This window comes from Hoplias malabaricus, chromosome 13, assembly GCF_029633855.1.
Source record: "Hoplias malabaricus isolate fHopMal1 chromosome 13, fHopMal1.hap1, whole genome shotgun sequence".
NCBI lineage: Eukaryota > Metazoa > Chordata > Actinopteri > Characiformes > Erythrinidae > Hoplias > Hoplias malabaricus.
In genome coordinates, this window is record NC_089812.1 from 37,947,761 (window position 1) to 37,971,146 (window position 23,386).

The 23,386-nt window shown below is 41.3% G+C and overlaps 1 protein-coding gene and 2 long non-coding RNA genes across 4 annotated transcripts in view; 2 read left to right on the top strand and 1 right to left on the bottom strand.

Moving 5' to 3' along the window:
- The window catches only part of LOC136665145 (uncharacterized), a 27,538-nt gene extending 13,527 nt beyond the window's left edge, over nt 1–14,011 (top strand). The window contains exon 3 of the long non-coding RNA XR_010795202.1: nt 13,096–14,011. This is a non-coding gene — a long non-coding RNA (uncharacterized lncRNA). The remainder of the gene's footprint in view (nt 1–13,095) is intronic.
- Nucleotides 92–23,059, bottom strand: tlcd4b (TLC domain containing 4b). 2 transcript variants are annotated; one of them, XM_066642733.1, is made up of 7 exons: nt 22,901–23,059; nt 16,178–16,330; nt 14,030–14,119; nt 5,405–5,463; nt 5,145–5,239; nt 4,922–4,995; nt 92–4,585 (listed from the first exon to the last, which is right to left on the bottom strand). In XM_066642733.1, exons 2-7 carry the CDS (start codon nt 16,321–16,323, stop codon nt 4,255–4,257), a joined length of 795 nt encoding a protein of 264 aa, XP_066498830.1. In that variant the 5' UTR covers nt 16,324–16,330; nt 22,901–23,059; the 3' UTR covers nt 92–4,254. The 2 variants fall into 2 exon arrangements, with proteins under 2 accessions (XP_066498830.1, XP_066498829.1); XM_066642732.1 differs by lacking the exon at nt 22,901–23,059 and adding an exon at nt 21,991–22,285.
- Nucleotides 15,936–16,625, top strand: LOC136665146 (uncharacterized). Its single transcript, XR_010795203.1, has 3 exons — nt 15,936–16,003; nt 16,137–16,315; nt 16,434–16,625. It is a non-coding gene; the product is annotated as an uncharacterized lncRNA (long non-coding RNA).
- Nucleotides 23,060–23,386: the final 327 nt, after the last annotated feature.

Genomic DNA, 23,386 nt, shown 5'->3' on the forward strand with positions numbered 1-23,386 from the left:
TGGTGTCATTTTGTAACCTGGTGTCATTTGTCAAAAGTGGTATGAAAGCTCACCATTTCTGACAGTGTCTCAACAAAGTGAATGCACAAGTAAGACACGGGCAACATGTTATGTTTTCAATGCCTTCAAATTTATTGAAGAGCAACACTTTCAAGTAAGACTCAACTGCTGCTAGAACATGTCGTGGCCATGCTAGATGAGTGTTGAGACAGTCTTGCATTGCTCACTGTAGCAAACACATTAACGTTAAAATCAATTCAGAAATTATATTGCATTAAAAGTCAAAATAAAGAAGTTACTTACTGAAAAGCAAGAAGAGCTACAATACCATTGGCTTTATATTAATCACACTATCCTTCCCCTCAACTCATTTTCACATATTATTGCTGCCATTAGTCTATATTTCCTGACACTTGGCCTATAAATTAAGTTACTCTCCCCTTCCATTGAATAAATGATCAGATTTTTTGATACTGGCCAAGAGATTGCACAAAACAAGAATCAACAAGACAAAATCCGACTCGATTAGTACCGACTCGTTGTATATTAGGTGTCCTATACATGCAACATGACAGCATTTCTTTGACTCTTTGAATTCTAAAGTTACAGAGGAAACAAAGGATAGTTTACTATATATGAAGACGTACTATATATATGTTTAGTCAAAAACAAGGTTGATAAAGTTAGCCCTGCGCTAACAACATCAATGTAGAAGTGTAGATTAATCCTACGACTTGAAACAGATGAGAAGCAAAGTTAGATCTATGCTAACCTTACAGTTGATAGTCAGAGAAACGTGCTCTGAGAAGCCCACGAATGATCACGACTTACCCACCCCCCACACAACACACACAAAAAAACAAAACCACATGCCTGTGCAAATAACATCTGACTTACAATACTACAATCCAAATACTAGAAAAGGTTTCATTTCACTGATGCATTGTCTATAATTGTACAGAAAGTTACAGTATCTTTAGTGGTCATTTGCTGTGATTTCCAGTCAAAAATGGTGCAACTTGCTAGTCATTCAACCACAGATCCACTGAAAAAATACATTGTACATGCTTGAAACCACAGATCCATCTTTGGGCACAGGTGTTTAGACCTTATGCTGTGCATGATAAACCTTCCTGCACCCTCCGTTCACAGAAACCGTGAGTTTTAACTCATTTCGGACAGTGACACTTGACATAATTACATTGTAATTACACGTACGGAAATCCTCACCTCAAAACTTACCAAAAAATACACTTTTCTCGTCACAGCTTTAAACATTAAAGGCCTGGGGAAGAATTTGGTTAGCTGCAGATGTAGACGTAAGGCAAGAAACTAGATTTCCCATATTGTCCACCCCCAGCCCCTCCTTTTCAATTGTCTAATCACAATCTTTCCTGTTGCCAGTCACGTAAAAGTCCAGAGACGCAAAAATACACTAACATTCACTTCGGGAGTTTAACCTGGTTTTTGAGGCAAAAATACGGTCTCCCTAGATCCTTGTGTATCAGGCCTGTGTGTCAGAAAAACTACACTAAATAGTCAGAGATTTTATGAGAGAGAGTGAGAAAAAGTTAGTCCAGTATTGTAATGCCACATATGTTCATTATATCAAGATAATAACTTGATATAATGAGGCACTCGTTTGTTTGAAAAGTACCAAATTCACAGGAATGGTAAGGCCATGCCATGTTTGGCCCATGCCCATTACGAGTAGTTCTGATGTCCATCGACCTCAATTCCAAGGGATATATAGAAATACTTAACACATATGCAATTTTAAGTAATGACAAATATATTAGAATGATATTAAAATCAAGTTGAGTTAATGAGCTCAGGTACAGGACGTAGTTGAGGACATGTGCAGTTTGTGTTTGTAACAAAACTTAAAACTCATGCAACCTGCATACACGTTATCACAGCAATATTTTTACAGCAAAGCTGCTGAGCCTTTTAATGAATTTCAGCCGATTTTCATGCTCGAGGGTAACATAAGCTAACATATTGGTATTAGCATACACACGTGGAAATACTGATTATCTGTGCTTCTGTACCTAATACATTCAAAATAAAAGACACAGTCTTGTGTTTGCGAACTCGAGTTTCAAGTTCGGATGACAGAAGTACCATTCAGAAGCACTGGCTGGTGAGACAGGAGCACCACAGAGGACGGACGAATCATAGCCGTTTTCGACAACAAACAAATCTTCATGACATTTCAGAGATGTCACTCACTGGGACAGAGTTAGAGAACTCATTAAAACATTAACCAAATGGTTGTGAAAGTTAACGATAGGAGTTTACTCTAGTTTTCAGAAAGTAAGAGGCGGCACGATCATATCACAGAGAGATTCAGAAGCTTGAGGCGTACCAAAAGAATGGACCGAGAGACAAACGTTGTAATCGCAAAACTCCTTATCCGTGTGAACTGAATGGAAAGAAACCATCTAGAGCCCTAGACTGAAAATGGAGCTTCCAAGACAACCGTCAACAGTCTGATCGATATTACAGTTCTGCAGCTAATACAGACACTAATGCCAATATTAAGGTGCTAAAAATAGCAATAGTACCTGCCCAAATCATTTTATAATCATATTATATGAATTAGTGCTATAATTCAGTGAATGTTAACAGTTTGGATGTATGTTTTTGTAATGATATGTCTGATGATGCGTTTTGTTTTCAGATTTACCAACTCAGTCTTTACTGCTGTGATAAAGACTTCAACAGGCTATCGTATCCTGTGGCAGAGTGGCACAACTGCCTAAGGTTTAACGCTTAGAAAGATCACAAACCTGAATCCAGGATATCTATGACCAAATGTTAATATTAGTTACACTGCTAATACTGTGGGTCATTAACACAGACAGATATTATCAGGTAATGCAATCAATTAGGCTCTACTTCTGTCCCCCTTTGCTACTCTACACTCAGAATGAATACAGTGTAATGCAGATGTTTTCAAATCCGGACCTCGTGTCAGGTTCCAGGCCAGGATTTTGAAATGGCCGACTGATATTACACTATAGCGGCAACTGCTAAATGTACCTGACTGGCCACTGTCGTACCGGCCGGCCACATTAAAACCCCAGCATGGAACCTTGATCCAAGTCCATATTTGAAGACCTCTAGGCTAAAGGAACTACACAGGCATTGCAAGCAAGATGCTTCCACACCTGCAGGAGACATCCAGTGAGAAATGAGCAGCACCTTGTAACACAACAGAAGGCACCTGCAGGACACTTCTCATTCACTTTCTCACACCCTGGTAATGCGAAGAGCGATGAGTGAGTGTGTGTGTTGAGCAGATTCACACAGAGAGACTTAGGCAATAATACTAGAGGTGGGGATTCTTTCATTTTCAACATGGCGTTGGATTAAGACAGAACTCTGCTCCATGCTGAGATCCTGCTGGGTCTATTTCAGTGCTGGGCAGACACTGCCACTCTGATAAAAGCCTCAGTGAGGGAGGAGAGGTAGAGATGAGATTTTAGAGATGGATGGATCAGACCAGGGCCAGGACTGTAGTGTAATTTAAGACGACAGAGATGTAAGCCTTTTGTGAAGGAGGTGATAAGGAGATGCGAACAGTGAAGCTTTCATAATGTGAGGATGCTTTAAGCTACCGAAAACAGCATGCTTCATCCAAAAAACACTGCTGGAGTGAGGTTTAAGAGAAGAGCTCCAAAACCTGTGGGCAAGAGGCACAGTGGTGTGTGGTTCATTGTATACAGGAAACAGGAAGACCTCTTGAAGCCAGTCTGACAGTAGGTGGCATGTCTCGCCAGATCACTGATAGGAAAAAGCCTCATTAGGGAAGCTAGTGGGAACTTGTATTTCCAAGAAACTAATGGCAAGGTTGTTCATATATTAAACTCCATGTTCTATTGCTTGTCCTTATGTTTTGAGGCACTTGAACGGACTGCGATTTTGGCTGTGGCTTGAAGCGGTAGGTATTCCATACTGTATGCTTTTGTAAATGTTCTATTACCACATGGCCACTTGATGCTCACCGACCCAGGCAGGTGATCTGAGCTATGCAGAACCTCTGAGAAACACTTCTTGGATTCACAAACTCCACTTACTGTCCATGAGCGAAACAAGTTCAGTTTTAAATCTCAAAGCGTAATGGCAAATCAGCAGCATTTTACCATTTCCTGATCCGGCAGGGGAGAGTACTTTTCTAAAACCATGGGCCATAACACCACTGGCTCTCTGTTCGTACCTCCATCACCCTCCCTCATCTCCTCATCCGCTTTAGTCTGTGTGGTTATTCATGTGATTGGGCTGGTCTTTGCCGCCTTTCTTCTTGCCTCCTGAGCCGGTGATGACCTTGTAGCAGCCACGGGCGATCTTGTACATCCAGACAACGTTAAGAATATCCAAGCACACGCAGGACACAATCCAGGCCACCTGGGCCCCCAAGCCCAGCCTCTCGAAGGCTGGTGTGCCGAATGTGCTAAAGACTTTTGCCCAGTAAGGGGGCATTACAGCAATCCGTACCAGGAAGAAGGCCACTGCCATGGCCACTCCGTTAGCCACCACTAGCCGATGAGAACGAGGATAGGCCAGTACATCGAAGAACCATCTAGAAAAATCAAAGAGCTGGTTAAGGATGAGACAGTTATGAAATGGATTCACCATGAAAATAAGCAAATCATTTTAACTTGTAGTTTTCTGGGAACTGTTTATGATTACTACCCCTTTAAAAACACCTCAGAACACGAGCCACCTGCAACAAGCTTGTATCTAATCACCTGCCTGAACAACATAAAAGCACTGGTCCTGGGGTCTGTCACATTGTAGTTTGTTAACTCTTATTAAATTGCTAATCACTTCAAAACAAAAATCAGAGAAACTTAAAAGAACCCAGACTAAAAGACACTGACATACGATAATCACGGCCAGTTTTAGAATATGTCACCTTTGATTCACAAATGGCGTTGATAATTCTGAAATGAGACGGAAGTTGGCAAAATATGGAAGCACTCCACGTGTCTGTAAAAAGGGTAAATAAAATAAATAAGGATTAAAACATTAGTAAACAGCAGATTAAACTGATATCTAAATGCAGAAAATATTAATACAAGGGGGCGGGGGATAAGTCTAATCATAATCTTAGTACTCCATATTTAAAGTGGACATACCAGGACATATCCATATGCATATAGTGCCGCCAAGTGGTGACAAACAAAAAAGCTGTCTCCCATGGTACTCCAGTTGCAAGCTAGCAGCAGTAGGTCTGTGTGAGAAAGAGAGCGAGTGGGAGAGAGAGCAAGAGAGCGAGTGGGAGAGAGAGCAAGAGAGAGAGAGAGAGAGAGAGAGAGAGAGAGAGAGAGAGAGAATATTCAGGGATGTATATTCAGTTCTGTAGTGGTAAGTCTTAAAGCTACATTGAAACACCTACCATAGAGCAGGTAACCACAGGTTATGGCAACATTGAGCTTTACCAAGTTGGGGTCTCCCCTAGGAAGAAGAAAAAGGAAACAAAAATAACAACAGCAGGTGATATGTATTGTGTGTGACAATGTTTAATAAAATCAACAAAAAAAGAGCAACACAAAAACCTTGGAAAAAGCCTAGTAAAAGGGGCATAACATTTAAGGTATTTGTATTTTCTTGTTCTCCTTTTTTTTTAAAGCTATATATTTGGATATACATATTTTTTACTATCGTGGACTCTTTGTTCACTAGTAAGAGGCCCACAGACTAAAGACCGGGGAAAGGAAATGCTATTTGCAAAAACAAGCTCATGAACATCCTCTGTATCCTGCAGTGTGTGAAGTTTAGATTCTGCATGATGTGCTACTGATGCACTACTGAGCCCAGACCAGCTCCCTTTCAAAACCAAGTCAGTTGTTGACAGTCCTCCTTGACGGACAAAGGCAGGGCGCGAGTGAGTTTGTCAAGAGCATTGTGTGGCAGTGTGTCACACTGTGCTTTCGGTTGCCAGCTGCTCCATTCACTGTTCCGCCCACGGAAAAGTCTAGAATACAGACTCCACACCTGAGCAGATTAACGTCTTGCAGAGAAAGTGAAAAACGACCACTCGTGGATTACTCCTCACTAAGCTTTTGAACATGACCTAAGCCGAGAATAAACAGCCTCACACTGTTTGGAAATCATGACTAAAACACCTAATAACGTTGTATAACGTGGTAAGCAGCTACTGGAGAAAAGTTATTAACCTACAACTAAATGGTTAGAAAGAACAAAGGATGAACATTCATTTTCCTACAGAATCAGACCAATCCAAGCGTGGTGCTTCGTTAGATATGTACTGGTTCTATGAGGCTAACATAGCTAACAAGTAATTAGAATAGAAGAATCTCTCACTAATTACCACAGTAACAGATACTACATTTCTTACACATCACACTACTCTGCTGCTATGGAACCTTTAACAGACTCTGTACAGTAAAGTTCTCTTAAAGTGGACACATAAAATGATTATTTTTCAGTGCATTAGCACATTCCTTTAGGAAACTGGTGTATTCACACACACACACACACACACACACACACACACAAAAATTAAGCATCCGAGTCAGTTTTTTGTAGGCTGCCTTTGTGTCTGTCAGTAAACCTGAGATGAAGTAATTCTTGATTTTGTGCTGCATCTTATATACAGTGCAGACACCTCAGAAATTCTCCAATCCAAGCTGGACCCGTGTCCACATGACAGTCCAAAGACATGCCGAAACGGAGCAAATCAACAACACAAGTGCAGGGAAATGAGACTGAACCGAGAGAACTAAAAATGACAGAGAACAAAAACAACAAACAAAAGATATTTTTAAAAATGGCTTAAATCCAGAGCCTCTGCTCCTCGACTCTTGCACTGAATCAAGATATGGTTTTTCCCCTTTTTAAAAAATAGCTGCCGTTGAACCTTGTGGTATTTTGATCAAAAACGTTTCATAGATGTTTCATTAAGACCATAAAGGAACTGTGTGAACATTAAAAATGATGATGTCCCATTTTCCTGCAGCAGGAACATCATCTATCATTCTTGAAGCAATTTGCATTAAATGTTGGAAAACTTCTTCGTGGCTACGACTGCATTTAAACAAAAGAGCATTAGTGAGGTACGTTAAGAGTGTTGATTAGTTCTGGATCAAAAGCCACTGAAGCTCTCCCCCAAGATTCTGCTTCATTACACCAGAAAAACACAGTTCCACTGCACCACAGCCCAACACTAGAGGCAATGCTTCTCTATGAAGATTATACAAGCTGTGTGTCTGTAATTGCAACTGATACTGATACTGAAAAACAGCTAAAATCATTCATTAATTGTGTCAGCATTTGTTTGAAATAAAGCAGTGATGTGGACATTAGCTTGAAACCCTATATACCCCCATAATGACACTGACTTTATTCTTTCCAGTTTTGCTTGTGTGTATCACCCGTCTCCTGGCACTCAGTCATAGTAAAGTAAACCTGTAAGCGATACACACTCGATTTCAGGTGTCCAGTGGCTGAGGTGGTGTGTGTGTCAGTGTGTGTGTGTGAAACTGAACACTACAGTGAGTAGTGGGAGGCTCAGTTTGTCTCCGGATGGCAGTACTGTCACCTTCACTGGCCTTTTGGCCCCAGTCAAAGGCCAAACTCTCTGTTGCACTACATCTGACCCTGTGACACAATTTACTTTTCAGTCGAAATGGACTTCAGAACCCAGTGGACCACCAGTTTACTTATAGATAAACTGTATTTAAGCTCTCATCTAGGATACATAGATGTGTGTGTGTGTGTGTGTGTGTGTGAGAAAGGGGGTGGGGGGGAATCTCCACTCTTGCTTCAGATCTGAAAAATACACTAGAGTTTCTGTCCATTTTTCTTGGTAAGAGGAGAGCAGAGCTCTATACGTCTGAAATGAAGAAGCTGCACATGTGACAAAATTAAAAAGTAAAATGAAAATTCTTCCCAGGGTTTAATTCCAGATACAATATCTAATCATATCAAACCAACCTGAGGCTTTAGGACCGTACAAAGAAAATTATGAGCAAGACTTATTTTCTGGACAGGAATTTGCCAAGTCAGAGAATCTGTAATTAAGAAAAGGGATAAATAAATACATTTTTAAAAAACGAAGGAAAATCAAATAAAAATCGAAGGCAATCTATGAGGAAAAATATGGGGTACACGATACTGACAAATTCATTCATTCATTCATTGCCTGTAACCCTTATCCAGTTCAGGGTCGCGGTGGGTCCAGAGCCTACCTGGAATCATTGGGCACAAGGCGGGAATACACCCTGGAGGGGGCGCCAGTCCTTCACAGGGCAACACACACACTCACACCTACAGACACTTTTGAGTCATCAATCCACTTACCAAAGTGAGTGTTTGGACTGTGGGAGGAAACCCACGCAGACACAGGGAGAACACACCACACTCCTCACAGACAGTCACCCGGAGGAAACCCACACAGACACAGAGAGAACACACCACACTCCTCACAGACAGTCACCCGGAGGAAACCCACGCAGACACAGGGAGAACACACCACACTCCTCACAGACAGTCACCCGGAGGAAACCCACGCCGACACAGAGAACACACCACACTCCTCACAGACAGCCACCCGGAGGAAACCCACGCCGACACAGGGAGAACACACCACACTCCTCACAGACAGTCACCCGGAGGAAACCCACACAGACACAGGGAGAACACACCAACTCCTCACAGACAGTCACCCGGAGGAAACCCACGCCGACACAGGGAAAACACACCACACTCCTCACAGACAGTCACCCGGAGGAAACCCACACAGACACAGGGAGAACACACCAACTCCTCACAGGCCCCTGGAGTTGTGTGACTGTGACACTACTTGCTGCACCACCGTGCCGCCCTGATACTGACAAATGATTTATAAAATTATGCATTAAGCCTTTGCTGCAGATAAAAATAATAGCTTGCATGTAATGACTGTTTTCACTGGGAATTAAACAAATGAAGGTGCTTGTATTTTGCTGTGCATTACACATAAAATCATCATCACACAAGACTTTTTTTCCTCCCACACGTTTTTCAAAGCAGATGATACTTCCGTGGTTCTGAATATTAATTAATTGGATGTTTTTGGGACTGCGGGCACCAGTCTAAACATGAACAAAAGATAAGAGAGAATAACAGTCCCTCCTAAGCACAAACACTAAAGCTGCAGATTACACCAAACCCCATTATATTACATTAAGAGCTAATCTACAGCCCTCAAGGCCATCTACAGCACTGACTTAGACCAAATCATCTTCTCCAGCGTACCACTTTATCTGCTCGTCTTCCATTCCACTTTCCACACCACACTGACTCAGGTTTATTAACGGCAGACGAACTGCTTGACCCGATTCATGATATCAGACGGGCGGAACAGTTCATTCCAAAGTCTCTCTGGCACGTAACACGTTATCAGTTGTGAACTACAAACATTATACTGACTGACAATACACTTCATGTCACTAGGATCTTGAGCCAGCAAGTGTTTTACTACTAGTAAAAATGTTTAAACATATTCAAATTATATATACACTGTGTCTGGATATTGCTGTGTTATACTTTTGTGATACTGCTGACCCTTATTCATTTATTTTTAAGTAATGAATGATTAAGAATGCATTCTTACTGGAAAAAGCCTTTGACAAAACCTACTGCAACAACATGCGTGTTTTATTATTATTCGGTGCATTGGGGTGATTTGGGGAATTCCTGGGAGTAATGTTGAGGTTCATTTGATTTCACTGGAACCAATTTAATTCAAATCCAATTCAATCAAACTCAAACCTCACCATCCACCCACACTCACTGCTAAACAGATTCGGTTAATGGACTGGACTAAAGTTATTAGACTGTGCAGGATATCTTCGGTCACTGATTACAGTGCATGGTATTCACTAGAGGATGTCGATTAAGACCCAGGGTGAGTGTGAAGAGAGTCTGCTGCATCTTAATTGCACTGTATGGCAAGACCAAATGTTTCAGCAGATGCAGTAGTCTACATTTGATTCTCTGAAAATGTTCATGGCATGATTAGTGTGTCAGTGACTCACATTCCCAAAGAATCACAGGGACAATCTCGAAATGAAATAAACGGCTACAGAAACACAATGACACCTAATGTCCTCATGAAAATACAGGGGCATTACTGATGGTGTGTATGTGCTGAGATATGTAATGCATATCTGTACAGTTTAAACAAGAATGGGTTAAAACCTTCAACATTTGTACTACATTGTGTGCTAACCTTCGGCCTTCAGCTAAATCAGTTAGAAGTGTGTAAACCTTGCAGCACATAGAGACTGTTCATTGTATACAGACGTTTTTGTTGTAGAAGCCCTTTAACAACAGAACACTGCAGAACTCAACATTCTCATCTACTACTTATTTACAACAATCCCTGTCCTACCATAAAAAAGGATCTGGATCTATTAATTAGTCCATACATTGGCAGTTTTACAAAGGAGCATTGATTAGTCCAAACCAAGAAATAATGGATGTTCTCAGTCTTTTTAACTCTGTGAATATATGTTACACATTTATGGTGCAACCTGACATTCATTCATACGTTATCTGTAAGCTTTATCCAGTTCAGGGTCACAGTGGGTCCAGAACCTACCTGGAATCATTGGGCGCAAGGTGGGAACACACTCTGGAGGGGGTGTCAGTCCTTCACAGGGCAACACACACACACACACCTATGGACACTTTTGAGTCGCCAATCCACCTACCAATGTGTGTTTGGTGGGAGGAAACCCACGCAGACACAGAGAGAACACACCACACTCCTCACAGACAGTCACACGGAGTGGGACTCGAACCCACAACCTCCAGGTCCCTGGAGCTGTCACAGAGACACTACCTGCTGCACCACTGCATGCAACCTAACTTGTTAGATCTTTAATACTTCTAGCACTGTTTTTGCTACAGTTTGACATTTAATGTAGGTCCTCAATGGTTTTAATAAAGGCTTCCCCCTTAAAGTATTTTATTTATAACTGACATATTATATTTGTACTTCCAGTGATATGTAAAAATATGTTACTACTTGGCACAGGATGTTTTATATACAGTGCTGCTATACCCAGTTCTTTTAGCCATGCTCAAGCATGAAAGGTTGTGTCGAAGTGTGTATAAAACAGGGATACACAATGTTTTTATGATCATAACTGCACTGTTATAAATTTGTTTAAACACGGAGGCCTAGTGTCACTTAAGCAAGTAATTACAGCCTCTTGTAGAGCAGTGTGAAAGTATGCGAATGAGTGAGTTACAAAGCAGTTTCATGAGATTAGCAACTAACAAACACATTGACATCAGAAAAAAAGATATTCAATGTAGTCTGAAATAGCAAGACATTTAAATGTCTCAGAGGTAGCGTTTTTTCGCTTTAAAATGCCTCTAGTGTATTGATTGTACATATCTTTACCCTAGCAAAGAGAGATTACATATCACTGTAAATGGGGGGGTCTACATCTCTCACATCTAACAATGCAGTAAAGCTGGGAAGGCAGGAAGATGATGCCATCTTTTTACAACCAGAGTCATAGTCAGTACCACATAAGCAAGTCTTAAACAAGACGCTTTGAAGACATGGATTTAAATGTTTTTTTTTTTTCCTTTTTTTAATGGGATTCATGTACATTACACTATTTCACAACATAGACCTGTAAATGGGTAAATTGACCAGCGCAGAAAAAACACGAGAGGCCATTATAAGGAAAGAGGGGAAATTGTACAAGGAAATCTGAAAAGATAAGAGTTACGCAGCAGTGAAGCAAGAACTATATCAGACTGGTTCACTAGGACACAAAACACAAAAAAGACGGTTGGAAAACAAGCACGCCACAAAGAAAAGGAAAATATAAGCATGACAAAATTGGCTGGCAGCAGAAAGACAGCTGGAAGGAGCGGGGAGCGTGCATATGTTTACGCTTTTAAAAGCTTTACAAAAGCTTCAGGACGGGGACAAGACAAGCTTCTTTCACTGACAATATGGTGGGGAGGAGTGGAGGGGATTATGCAGCATCTCTACCTCCATCACTCTTTCCTTTTTTTTTTTTGCCTCATCAGCATTTGCCAGCCAAGGCACGCTCAGCGGACAGACAATAAGGGAGAAGCAGCAGGAATCAGACAAAGAAGAGTAGAGGGAGGGTAGCATGGTAGTGTCACATGGTATGAGTGTATCAGAGAGAGAGAGAGAGAGAGAGAGAGAGAGAGAGAAGGAGCCTTGTTGGCAGAGCTAAGAGCTCTCTGTTTCTCTGATGACAGGGTGAAAGACAGAAGGAGATGGAAAGAAAGAAAGAGACCAAAATGACAAAAGAGGAACAACAAATTGAGCTACAGAAGAGGAACAAAAGAAACAGGTTTAAAAATGCAACAAAGATGAAGATAAATATAAAGGTGGTGATGAAACTGCATTCATTTTGGAATTTTACCATCAATCATAATCAATCGTAGTAATCAATAGTAATGGATTATAATGAGAGTCAGTGTAAAATACTGTGCAATAGAATTATTTATTTTTCAGCTTCAGAAATAAAACAAAATCAAAAGCAGCAATGCCACAAAAATTACAAAAACGCAGTAAAAGGCACCCACCCTTTGCCTTTAATTCAAATTCTTTGTTTTTTCTCTAAACCTCTTTTTGAAGTTGGTTAGATTTCCAGGAAAAACCAGCAGCTTCTTTGTTTAAAAACTAAAATAAAGCACAGTACTGTATACAAAGAGATTTATTGTCGACATGTTGTATTTCCACTGCTATATAATTATATATGTCAATTTCAAAATGCATTTAATTATTTAATTGTACTTTAAAGCAATTATTAAATGACTGGCCCTGGGTGTGTGGTTCACAGACTTGTGAATATGGTTTCTCCGTAATCCGCCACTGGAATTTATTTTAAATAAATAAAGTTGCCAAAAATAAGAGCATAACTGAAACAAACAGTCGGGTAATTGCACGTCTGAAAGGGAGTTTAATCGACTCAAAGACTAATAAGAATATGGAAGGGAGAATAACTGGGAGAGCACACTTTGGGGGAATGTAAGGCAAGAGAGAAAGACCACAACAAAGACATTACCATTCTTCTTTTTCAGGATGCAAAGATGCAGACCAGACAGGCAGCAGGCAAAAAAAAAAGAAAAAGAAAAGAAACAGAGAGGGACAGAAGAACAGAAAGACAAGAGGACAAACAAGAATGAGAGCCGTTCTGTGCTCAGAGATTCAAGACCACCTCCTCACTTCAGCCTCAATGTCACAATGCAACAGCACTCTACCACAGGCATTCACATAACAGGGGAAAGAGGCTCATTTTCATGTGTGGTCTAATTCCCCAAGCACTGAATGATCCACACAACACTCTGACCCCATTAGGATTATTAACAGACGTTTTAGAAGCACCATGAAATACATCACTGCATTTTTGTTATTCGGCTAATTTAGTCCCTGCAAAGTACTGATGATGAATCGCGATTTTGACCTAAATATTTACTGCCCATTAAAGATTTTAAGATTCTTTCCATTCTTTTGTAATTCTGAGACAACGGTTTTGTTTACTGCCAATTTCTCTAGAAGAAATCTGAGCCTATTTTGCTGCATCAACTTTCAAGTTCATTAAAATGTAGTCCTTATTATATTACCGCACATGTCCAACTACAACTACTACATTGTGGACAAGAAAAGCTATTTCAAATGCTCTGGAGCCACTGAACACGAATCCAAGTTCATCATGCCCAGGGACAAGCCTGGTCCAGGGGTTGGTATAAAAGCCCTAAAGCACTGAGCATTGGACACTGAAATCAGAAAAACACTGCCAATACGTTTGATCAAATAAAGCAAATTCATGGGATTTAACAAATACTCGTTCAACCATTTTCATCAGAATGGAAAGTGTCCACAAACTTTAAAAAAGCAGTGTATAAAACAGACTGGTTGCAGGAGTGCTTTGAGGGCAATGGTCAGTGTGTACTGAGTGGATATGAAGATGTAAATGAGCAAGTTTCCCCTTTAGGTTCTATCTCATTTTCTTACCAGACAGGGTCTTCGTTTACGGCGTCATCAAACCACAAGATGTAGAGACAAAAAAGACCCACAATCAGAGCATGGACGGTGGACACCAGCCTGTGGACACAGAGGTGGGTCGGTCATTTGAGGACAGACAGTGCAGCTCAAGAATCATTTTGAGATCATTGCTTTGTCAAGTTAAAAAACAAAAAAAACAAAACGTAGGCAAATCATATTTATACACGTTCTTTCAGAGATTATGTTTTAAACTGGGGTGAGCATCAAACACAAAGATTTCCTGTTAGCGTCTAAACTTAAAGCACATGCTTAGTTTATTCATTCATGGTCTGTAACCACTACCAGTTCAGGGTCACGGCGGGTCCGGAGCCTACCCAGAATCACCGGGGGGCAAGTCGGGGGTGCTTAGTTCAACTGAACGCAAATCTTACAAAGAATACACTGAGGGAAACGCCATGTGATCAAATACGACATTTAAATACAAGTTTATTGCTGAACTGTAGACTGCCTCTGCTACAAGGTCAGAAAATATCACATTGTTTTTGTGAGTCGTTTAAAAGAAAGAAATAGCAGTGTAGATACGTTTGTGTCTTTTAAAACTTACATTTTATTTACAGAAGTATAAATGTCTTGATATTCTAGAACATTTACATACAAAAAGACTTAAAATATTGATATTAAATATCCAAGAAGCTGAAGTTGACTTCCTAGAGATGATCTATAATTAACTACACACTGTGTGGAAACCCCCCTCCAGGGTGTGTCCCGCCTTGAGCCCAATGATTCCAGGTAGGCTCTGGACCCACCGTGACCCTGAACTGGATAAGGATTACAGATAATGAATGAATGAATGAACTATGTGGAAATATGGATTCAAAATAAAGGTTCTATGAACAGATTAAAATATACATTCCTAGCCACAATAACAGCAGACAGAATTCAAACTCATCTTCCTCAATTTGCCAGCGGCGACTGTAAAACGGATGGAAGCATTAGGAATTCACACTCCGCCACAAACATAATTATATTTTAAAAAGTCCTCTGGATACCGTAAGTGTGCTTGGAGATCTTTAAGCGCTGTGTTCTCGGCTCTCTCAGCTCTGAGGCCTGAGTGCAGAGATCTACTGCATTTCACAACAGCTGACTTCACAAACAGAGACCTTTGCATCTTTGCTAGCAGATGCACTCTTTGCTCAAGTGCTGTCCACATTACGAAGGCCACACACAAACAATAGAGATTGGGTCTCTCACTCTAAACAAGAGTTTAATATCATCACACAAACGTGTGTTTCCTTGAACCAAACATGTAGAGATGATTCACTCATAAAAGCGTAAACAGACGACGCGGATGAGGAACTGTTTGATTAATGTGACTTTTTACGAGCTTTTATTGCTTTGTCTCCTGTATGAGACCCTGAACTAATGTAAAAACACGAGAAGCGAAGGTGATACAAGAAGGTGGCACAGGGGGCTGTTGTGAAGTGGACAGTGTTAAGGAAGCTTTTTGCTAAAAATGCAAGATAACGTCTTATAAGACATGGGTGTTGAATAAGGATCTTCAAGTCACTAATATACAATATATCTCAGTTATTTTCAGTAAAACAGACAACAGTTGCACCACGGGTATCAAAGCCTTAAAGGCACCATCTACAGTTGTGGGTAACTGCAGTTCTCTCTGGTTTGTTACTTTCACACTGTTAGCAGTCTCCTGAATTTAGAACGAGTTCCTACTTAAATATTCTGAAACATCAAAAACAAGTGAATATTACCCACCTATGGAGCAATAATAAATCAATATCCTCATCTCTTTTCAACGTTTGGAGGCTGTTTTTCTGCTGTGAGCAGAGAGAGAGGAAGCCTAGCATGTTTGACTGATCTGCTTTGTTTTTGTTTTTTACCCATTTACTTCATTAGAGCAGTTTCCAGTGCACAGACTTAAGAGCGAGCAAATGATGAAGAAACATCTTCTGAATTCTATAAAAGGTGTTTTTTGATTCAAAATTAATATACGCACTACAAATATTAGCAGAAACAAAAATATTACTGAAAGGGTGATTTTAAAAAAAATGGTATTTTCGTTGAGCCGATATTTGTATGTTTGCTGAATGTGTTACAGTTAATCTATAATGGTCTATTACAAGCCTTTGTAAGTGGTACCTGGAGTTCCACTCGTTGAGTTTATGAGGTGGGAGTTTTCCATAGCCCTGCGTGAAGGTAGACGACACTAGAGGGCTGGCACCAGAGAAGAATAGCTGGAATCCAATGAAGCTTCCGGCCACCACACACAGCTCTCTGGTATCCATCACTCACCTGCAGAACACACACAGACAGTCGTCTCATTTATTCCTTTCTAAGAACCTGTCTCATTGTCTGAATAACAGAGTCATCTGTGAATTTCTCTTCTCTGTTACAGACTTCATATGAAACAGTGTGAACATTTTTTCAGCAATAAACAACACCAACTGGTTCAGCTTGAATTTCTCCTCTTTACAAGTCAAACATGTTACTACAACTGGAGCTGAAAAAGCTGTCTCACAATAAGAAATAATTATGAACCACGAGACACTAATCTGAGCTGCAGATAGACAGGTCAAACACATGCAGTGGCCGGTTAAATCTGCATTGAAAAATGTTCTAAAACGGTGATCAGTGATTTCTATTCTCTTGCTAAGACTGAGCCTTTCGTGAATACTCCTTTTATAATCATCGTCTTATAGATTCTTACTTGAGTTGTTGATTTTTTGTGTGTCACATTAAAAATGTGTTAATATTTACCAAACACATTTACGTTGTTCAACTGAAAACAGTGGAAATATTTTCTTTGTTCCTTTCTCAGTTTAAAACTTTAAGGAGAAGAAGGAAACACTCTTTGGTTTAGTTGTTTTTTTGTGGAAGTATTGAAATTGTACAGATATTTTTGTTTACCCTTTAAACACACTGCACGCAAATAATAAATAAATAAAAAAAGGAAAAATAACTAAAATATTGGCATTTGACAAATTACACTTGTTTGAAGTGTTACAATTGACATAATTTCTTGTTTTGGACATTGTACCAGAAAGAAACCACCTCCAAATGGGCGAGATTGTTGGGAATCCCTATATCAATGGGCTCTTATTTGCAGAACTTAAAATGTACTAAGCGCACTAGCAGTCCCCAGAGGGCAAGCTCGGTTTTTCCTTCTATTTATGTACACATCAGTGTAAGCAATTATCGAGACACAAACTCTTAAATGTTGAGATGTAATTTTGCAGACTTACAGCCTGTGGATGTGGATTAAGACATGAGAAAGTAATAATCGTGCTTGTAACAAACAACAGGACATTCAGAACATAAATCATCCCATATCCCTTCAAGGTCTGCTCCTACAATACATACCAGTGGGTTCAGAGGTAGCCCTCTGCAATACTTTAATTTAGTTCTGCTCCCAAAGATATGAGTGTAGTCTCCAATCCAGTCCCAGTCCCTGCAACATAGCTCTGCTATTATTCTATCATGTCTTGATATGGTCAAGTATATTACAAAGCATCTCATTTTATGTTGTGAACTACATCCTGTGATCTGGCATACACTCACACAAATACACTCCTCGCTTTTACACCCAAACACTTGCACTACTGTTAAAATGGCACTGTCATATCCTGATAACTCCCTCATCAATTACCATCAATACCCGACTGTGACTTTGAAAAACAGGGAGGCACTCAATCACTTTAACCAGGCTCCACACCTCTGTATTTACACTACTGTTTACACCGGTCCTGTTTAAATTGGTACTGTCACTTAATCTCCTCATCAGAACCTGTGACTCTGTAATAGAACCGGTGTGCACTCGTACACTTTATTCAGTTGTCATATTGCACTATTGTTTACATTGCCCTGTACATCCACTGACCTACCTCCCAATCAGGTTATTGTCTTTAGTCAGTGACCCATTGTCTCGTGTAAGTCTATCAGTGAGCTGCTGGTATCGTATGTCCTTCACTTGTCTTCTGTTTGTTCACTTTCATATGTTTATAAACTTAGTTTAGTTGAATTTAATCTATTTTGTCTATTTAGTCTATTTTGATGCTTGGGTTTCCTCCGGGTGACTGTCTGTGAGGAGTGTGGTGTGTTCTCCCTGTGTCTGCGTGGGTTTCCTCCGGGTGACTGTCTGTGAGGAGTGTGGTGTGTTCTCCCTGTGTCTGCGTGGGTTTCCTCCGGGTGACTGTCTGTGAGGAGTGTGGTGTGTTCTCCCTGTGTCTGCGTGGGTTTCCTCCGGGTGACTGTCTGTGAGGAGTGTGGTGTGTTCTCCCTGTGTCTGCGTGGGTTTCCTCCGGGTGACTGTCTGTGAGGAGTGTGGTGTGTTCTCCCTGTGTCTGCGTGGGTTTCCTCCGGGTGACTGTCTGTGAGGAGTGTGGTGTGTTCTCCCTGTCTCTGCGTGGGTTTCCTCCGGGTGACTGTCTGTGAGGAGTGTGGTGTGTTCTCCCTGTGTCTGCGTGGGTTTCCTCCGGGTGACTGTCTGTGAGGAGTGTGGTGTGTTCTCCCTGTGTCTGCGTGGGTTTCCTCCGGGTGACTGTCTGTGAGGAGTGTGGTGTGTTCTCCCTGTGTCTGCGTGGGTTTCCTCCGGGTGACTGTCTGTGAGGAGTGTGGTGTGTTCTCCCTGTGTCTGCGTGGGTTTCCTCCGGGTGACTGTCTGTGAGGAGTGTGGTGTGTTCTCCCTGTGTCTGCGTGGGTTTCCTCCGGGTGACTGTCTGTGAGGAGTGTGGTGTGTTCTCCCTGTGTCTGCGTGGGTTTCCTCCGGGTGACTGTCTGTGAGGAGTGTGGTGTGTTCTCCCTGTGTCTGCGTGGGTTTCCTCCGGGTGACTGTCTGTGAGGAGTGTGGTGTGTTCTCCCTGTGTCTGCGTGGGTTTCCTCCGGGTGACTGTCTGTGAGGAGTGTGGTGTGTTCTCCCTGTGTCTGCGTGGGTTTCCTCCGGGTGACTGTCTGTGAGGAGTGTGGTGTGTTCTCCCTGTGTCTGCGTGGGTTTCCTCCGGGTGACTGTCTGTGAGGAGTGTGGTGTGTTCTCCCTGTGTCTGCGTGGGTTTCCTCCGGGTGCTCCGGTTTCCTCCCAAAGTCCAAAAACACACGTTGGTAGGTGGATTGCCAACTCAAAAGTGTCCGTAGCTGTGAATAAATGTGTGAGTGTGTGTTGCCCTGTGAAGGGCAACCCAATGATTCCAGACAATGAACGGACGGATGTGTGTCCTGTACATATGCAGAACTGACAATAAAACACTACTTCACTTGACTGTGATGTTGGACTACTGGTTACTGGTGTCTCTCAGTAAGGAAGCTTGAATGCACCGATACATGTGTTTGTTTGTACCATCTCCCATGATAGTTAAAATAAAAACATTGTCTATTGTGCTAGATAATATTTTTCACCTGGTTCCAGTGTAATCAGGTAATGCCTCAACTGTAAACACCCCCACTCCTTGAATGCCAGTCCAAAATTGTTTTGTCGAGACCTGAGACTCAACTTGGAAGTATACTGTATTAGGATGAAATATTCTTGTGGACAAAAAGTAAAACACTTTGGAATGCATGAGAAAATGTGATGTTGAGCAATGAGGAGGAGTAAAAAAAAGCATAAAAAGAAACATGGAATGTGTGTGTTTCATTAGTTGAGTTGAACAGGGTCAATGCCTTTTAGAACACTCTGAAGAGCTGTGCTGAAAAATAGGGATTTACAAACACACACTCTCTTAGGGACACATCTCTTTACCAAGCTAAGCTTTCAGATTATAAAAATAAAAAAACAAACGCCAGGCTACTACACAACGTCAAAACAATCTACTCACATCAGAAGGAAGGGTTCAGATCTTCAATAAAATCCTAAATAAAGCTGTGATCTCTTGAACTGGACCACATTAAGTCACTGACATAGTCTAGTCATTTCAGAAAATGCAGTCACTTCCAGTAGTGTCTTAATCCCATACATTAGGTCGGGTAAAGAAGGAACACCAAACTGGATTTGACCATTTCCCCCTCAGCACGATATCAATGACTCTTTTCTTCACACTGGTCAAAGTACTATGTTTCAAAACTCCACCTAATCAGGTTTTGTCAGTAAAAGAATGGGGTAAAGCCCCATAATCCTATTAACAGTGATGCTAGAATTAAGTAGTAAGATGTTATTGCATAAGAGTTAAATAATTTATCCAGGCAGGTATTCGGCTGAGAATGCACCAACTGAAGGAGACAGATTGTGGAAGCACAGAAAGGCCAATGATCAAGTGACTAGCCGTCAGTTCGAGAGATAACCTAATGCCGTTCTTCCTTTAATCAAGGAACTGAGACTCTGAAGACAAAAGTCCACCAGGACTGTTACACACGGGCTTTCCCATACAGTGAGACACGGACACTTTGTATCGCAGTATGATGTTTTCCTGAGGTTCCATCGTTTAGAAAAGAGAGAAAATTATTACATTAACCAGATATAATAACAAAGAAAATAACTGTATTAAACAATTCACATATTCACATAGTAAATAACAATAAACATGCTTTGGTCAGTGTTGATTATTTACTGAAAATGTTTCATACTTGGAAATAAATGATGATACCAATAGATTCTGTCACAATCCTCAACCCTACTGTTGATTAATGACTGTATTTATCCAACAGTAACTGCTGAAATGTTGGTTATTGCTCAGTTAAGCACATTTTTGTTTATTTTTATTACACTTTACTACAGTTTTATGATGCTGTATTCATCAGGAATGCCTATAAGTGCTCAAAGTAATGTAAGAACGGTTAAAATCGCCATTTGTTTTCACTGCTGTAGGTCGCAGGACAACACGGCCTCCAGCCACTCAATGACTTCAGGTGCCTAAGCTAAATAACATGATATCACTTCACATAGCTCAGGTGTGTTATCTCACTCTCTACAAATCATGTTAACAGATCTCTTGCTGAAGCCAAACAGTAGGCCATTTCAATGAGAGGAATTCCTTTAGCCATTTCTTAGTGTCTCTCCAGGCCCAGACCCTCCAATATATGAATGTAGTGATGCAGCATCATGGTCACAGGCCACATACAGAGTACACCTCATGCCTTAATCGTAAATATAGTTCGTTATTGTCATTGTGACTATTCTTAGGGAGCTGTATGGTGTCTTAAATATAGTATCAAAGCATAACAGCACGGATAAATGATACCTAAAAGAGATAAAGGGCACTATTAATAGCTGCTATGGCATAAATCCAGAAGTATTGAAACTGACTGCAGGGCAGGTGTTTCTTTGTTTATGGGTTTAACTTAGAAACCTGACAGCTCTCTGCTTTAAACATTCTCTCTCATCATTAAAAAATGAGAGAGAGAGAGAGAGAGAGAGAGAGAGAGAGAGAGAGAGAGAGAGATGCCCCCCACACACCCACCCCGTTACATTCGCACCAGTGTGTGTGTGTGTGTGTGTGTATTGTTATAATGCGTAAGTGTCTGGAGCATCTGGAAGGCGCGCACTGATATTGTCCTACCGCTCTGTGGAAAGAAGGTGGGAAGGCAGCCGTAGAATTTACAGCCGTTCACACGGCCCCACACACCGCTGTCTAACTGAAAGCTGTTGCATAAAAGCCGTGGCTATTCGCCTAGGTTATGAACGACGGACCAAGGGAGACAGACAGAAACAGAGAGGGCGAGGGAGAAAGAGAGCCCTCAGGCTGCTGTGCTGTGCTTCAGTGAGCCGAGTAGCCGTGCCTCGCGATGCTCAACTTGTCTCCTTATTGGAATTTTCCGTTCCACCTTAAAAGCTGAGGCAACAGTTAATGTTACATTTAGTAAGATGCCCATTTCAGCTTCATGCGAACCCCCCCCTCTCTCTCTCGGTCTCATTAGGTAATGTTATGGGTCCCTCTGCCATCACAAGGATTCCCTTATATAATAAAGACATTATATTATAGGACATAGGAAGAAAAGGGAACGAGAGAGCGCTGGTAAATGCTCTGTACCTGTTCTCAGTCGCATAAGTGTCCGTGTTTATTTCGGCAGCTGTCTTCTCTCTGTGTCCACCTCAACACTTCTCTCCTCAAACTTACTGCAGCTAGCCGCTCTGCTAGCGCCGCTCGAGGAGCCCGTTTCCCGCCGCACGTCTTCCACCACACACTACTCTCCAGCGCCCAGGAGCCGCACGGCCGCGCTCATGCTCCTCCTCCGCTTAGAACTCGGGTTTAGTTAATCTCTTTTCCCCGCGCAGAGTTTCTACCTGTCTTTTTTTCTGCAGAGCTCCGTAAGCTGCTGCTAACTGGTGACGCCGTCGCAGTCTTGGCCCCGCCCCCCCCCCCCGAACACACGCCCCTCGTCTGGTCCCGCCCCTTAGCAACAAAGACACGAGCCTGAAAAACACATTCAAGACCTGGGGAAAGAAGATGGCCCTCACTGATGGATATGAATACTTGACAAATGCGTTAATGTTAATCCAAAAATTAAACACAGGTTCACGAGTAAATATATCCCAATCTGTGTCTCACGGTCTGCAGTTTGTATAAATACAGTTACATTCATTAATACATGTGTTTGGTTTTCATAGATATATCGACATTTAATGCGGAAAACACATAAACATGATTTAGCCGAGAGATTAGTCTCAAAATACTTTACAAATGCATAAAACACAAGTCACAGATATGTTTAACTGTTCACAAATGAACACATCCCAATCCGTGTCTCACAGACTGCAGTTTGTACAAATACAGTCACATTCATAAACACATGTTTGTTTTTCATAGATATATCACAATTTTATGCGAAAATAAATACATTTGTTTAAATTTACATTGAATATATTTGTAAAGTCGAAGTCTCAAATTTTTAATTTATTTGTAAATTGTTGAATCTGCGTTTGTGAATCGAGTCACTCACGTGTTTTTCGTGACGTGCATTTGTTCATTTCCTCTCGCGGGTTTTCGTATTTTGAGACTTTCCTCTCGCATTTCACCCGCTCCACACACAGCAGCCTGATCCACAAATGTGGCCAGCAGGCGAACAAGCCACCGCTAGGGGGCACTGTTGTTTCCTCCAGTGTCTCAGGACTGACCTGTTTCTCTCAGGGCCGCAGCAAAACAACCTCCTGTAGGCGGGATTATGACTCCATTGGCTGCCGCAATAAATGATAGACAGATAACTCTGGCTGCTGATTGGCTAAAAAAAAAAAGATGACCAATGAAAAGAACATATTTTGTTGCGGAGCCGTGGAGTATCTGCCCCTCCCTCCGGCTGAGGGAGAGCATCTGTCTAAAACAAATCACCCAATTTAACAGTTCAATCTCAAAATTACAAAACATATATAATAAGCCACAAGTCCAATAAGCAACATGGATTTAGTTCAAATATGGGATGATTTTAAAG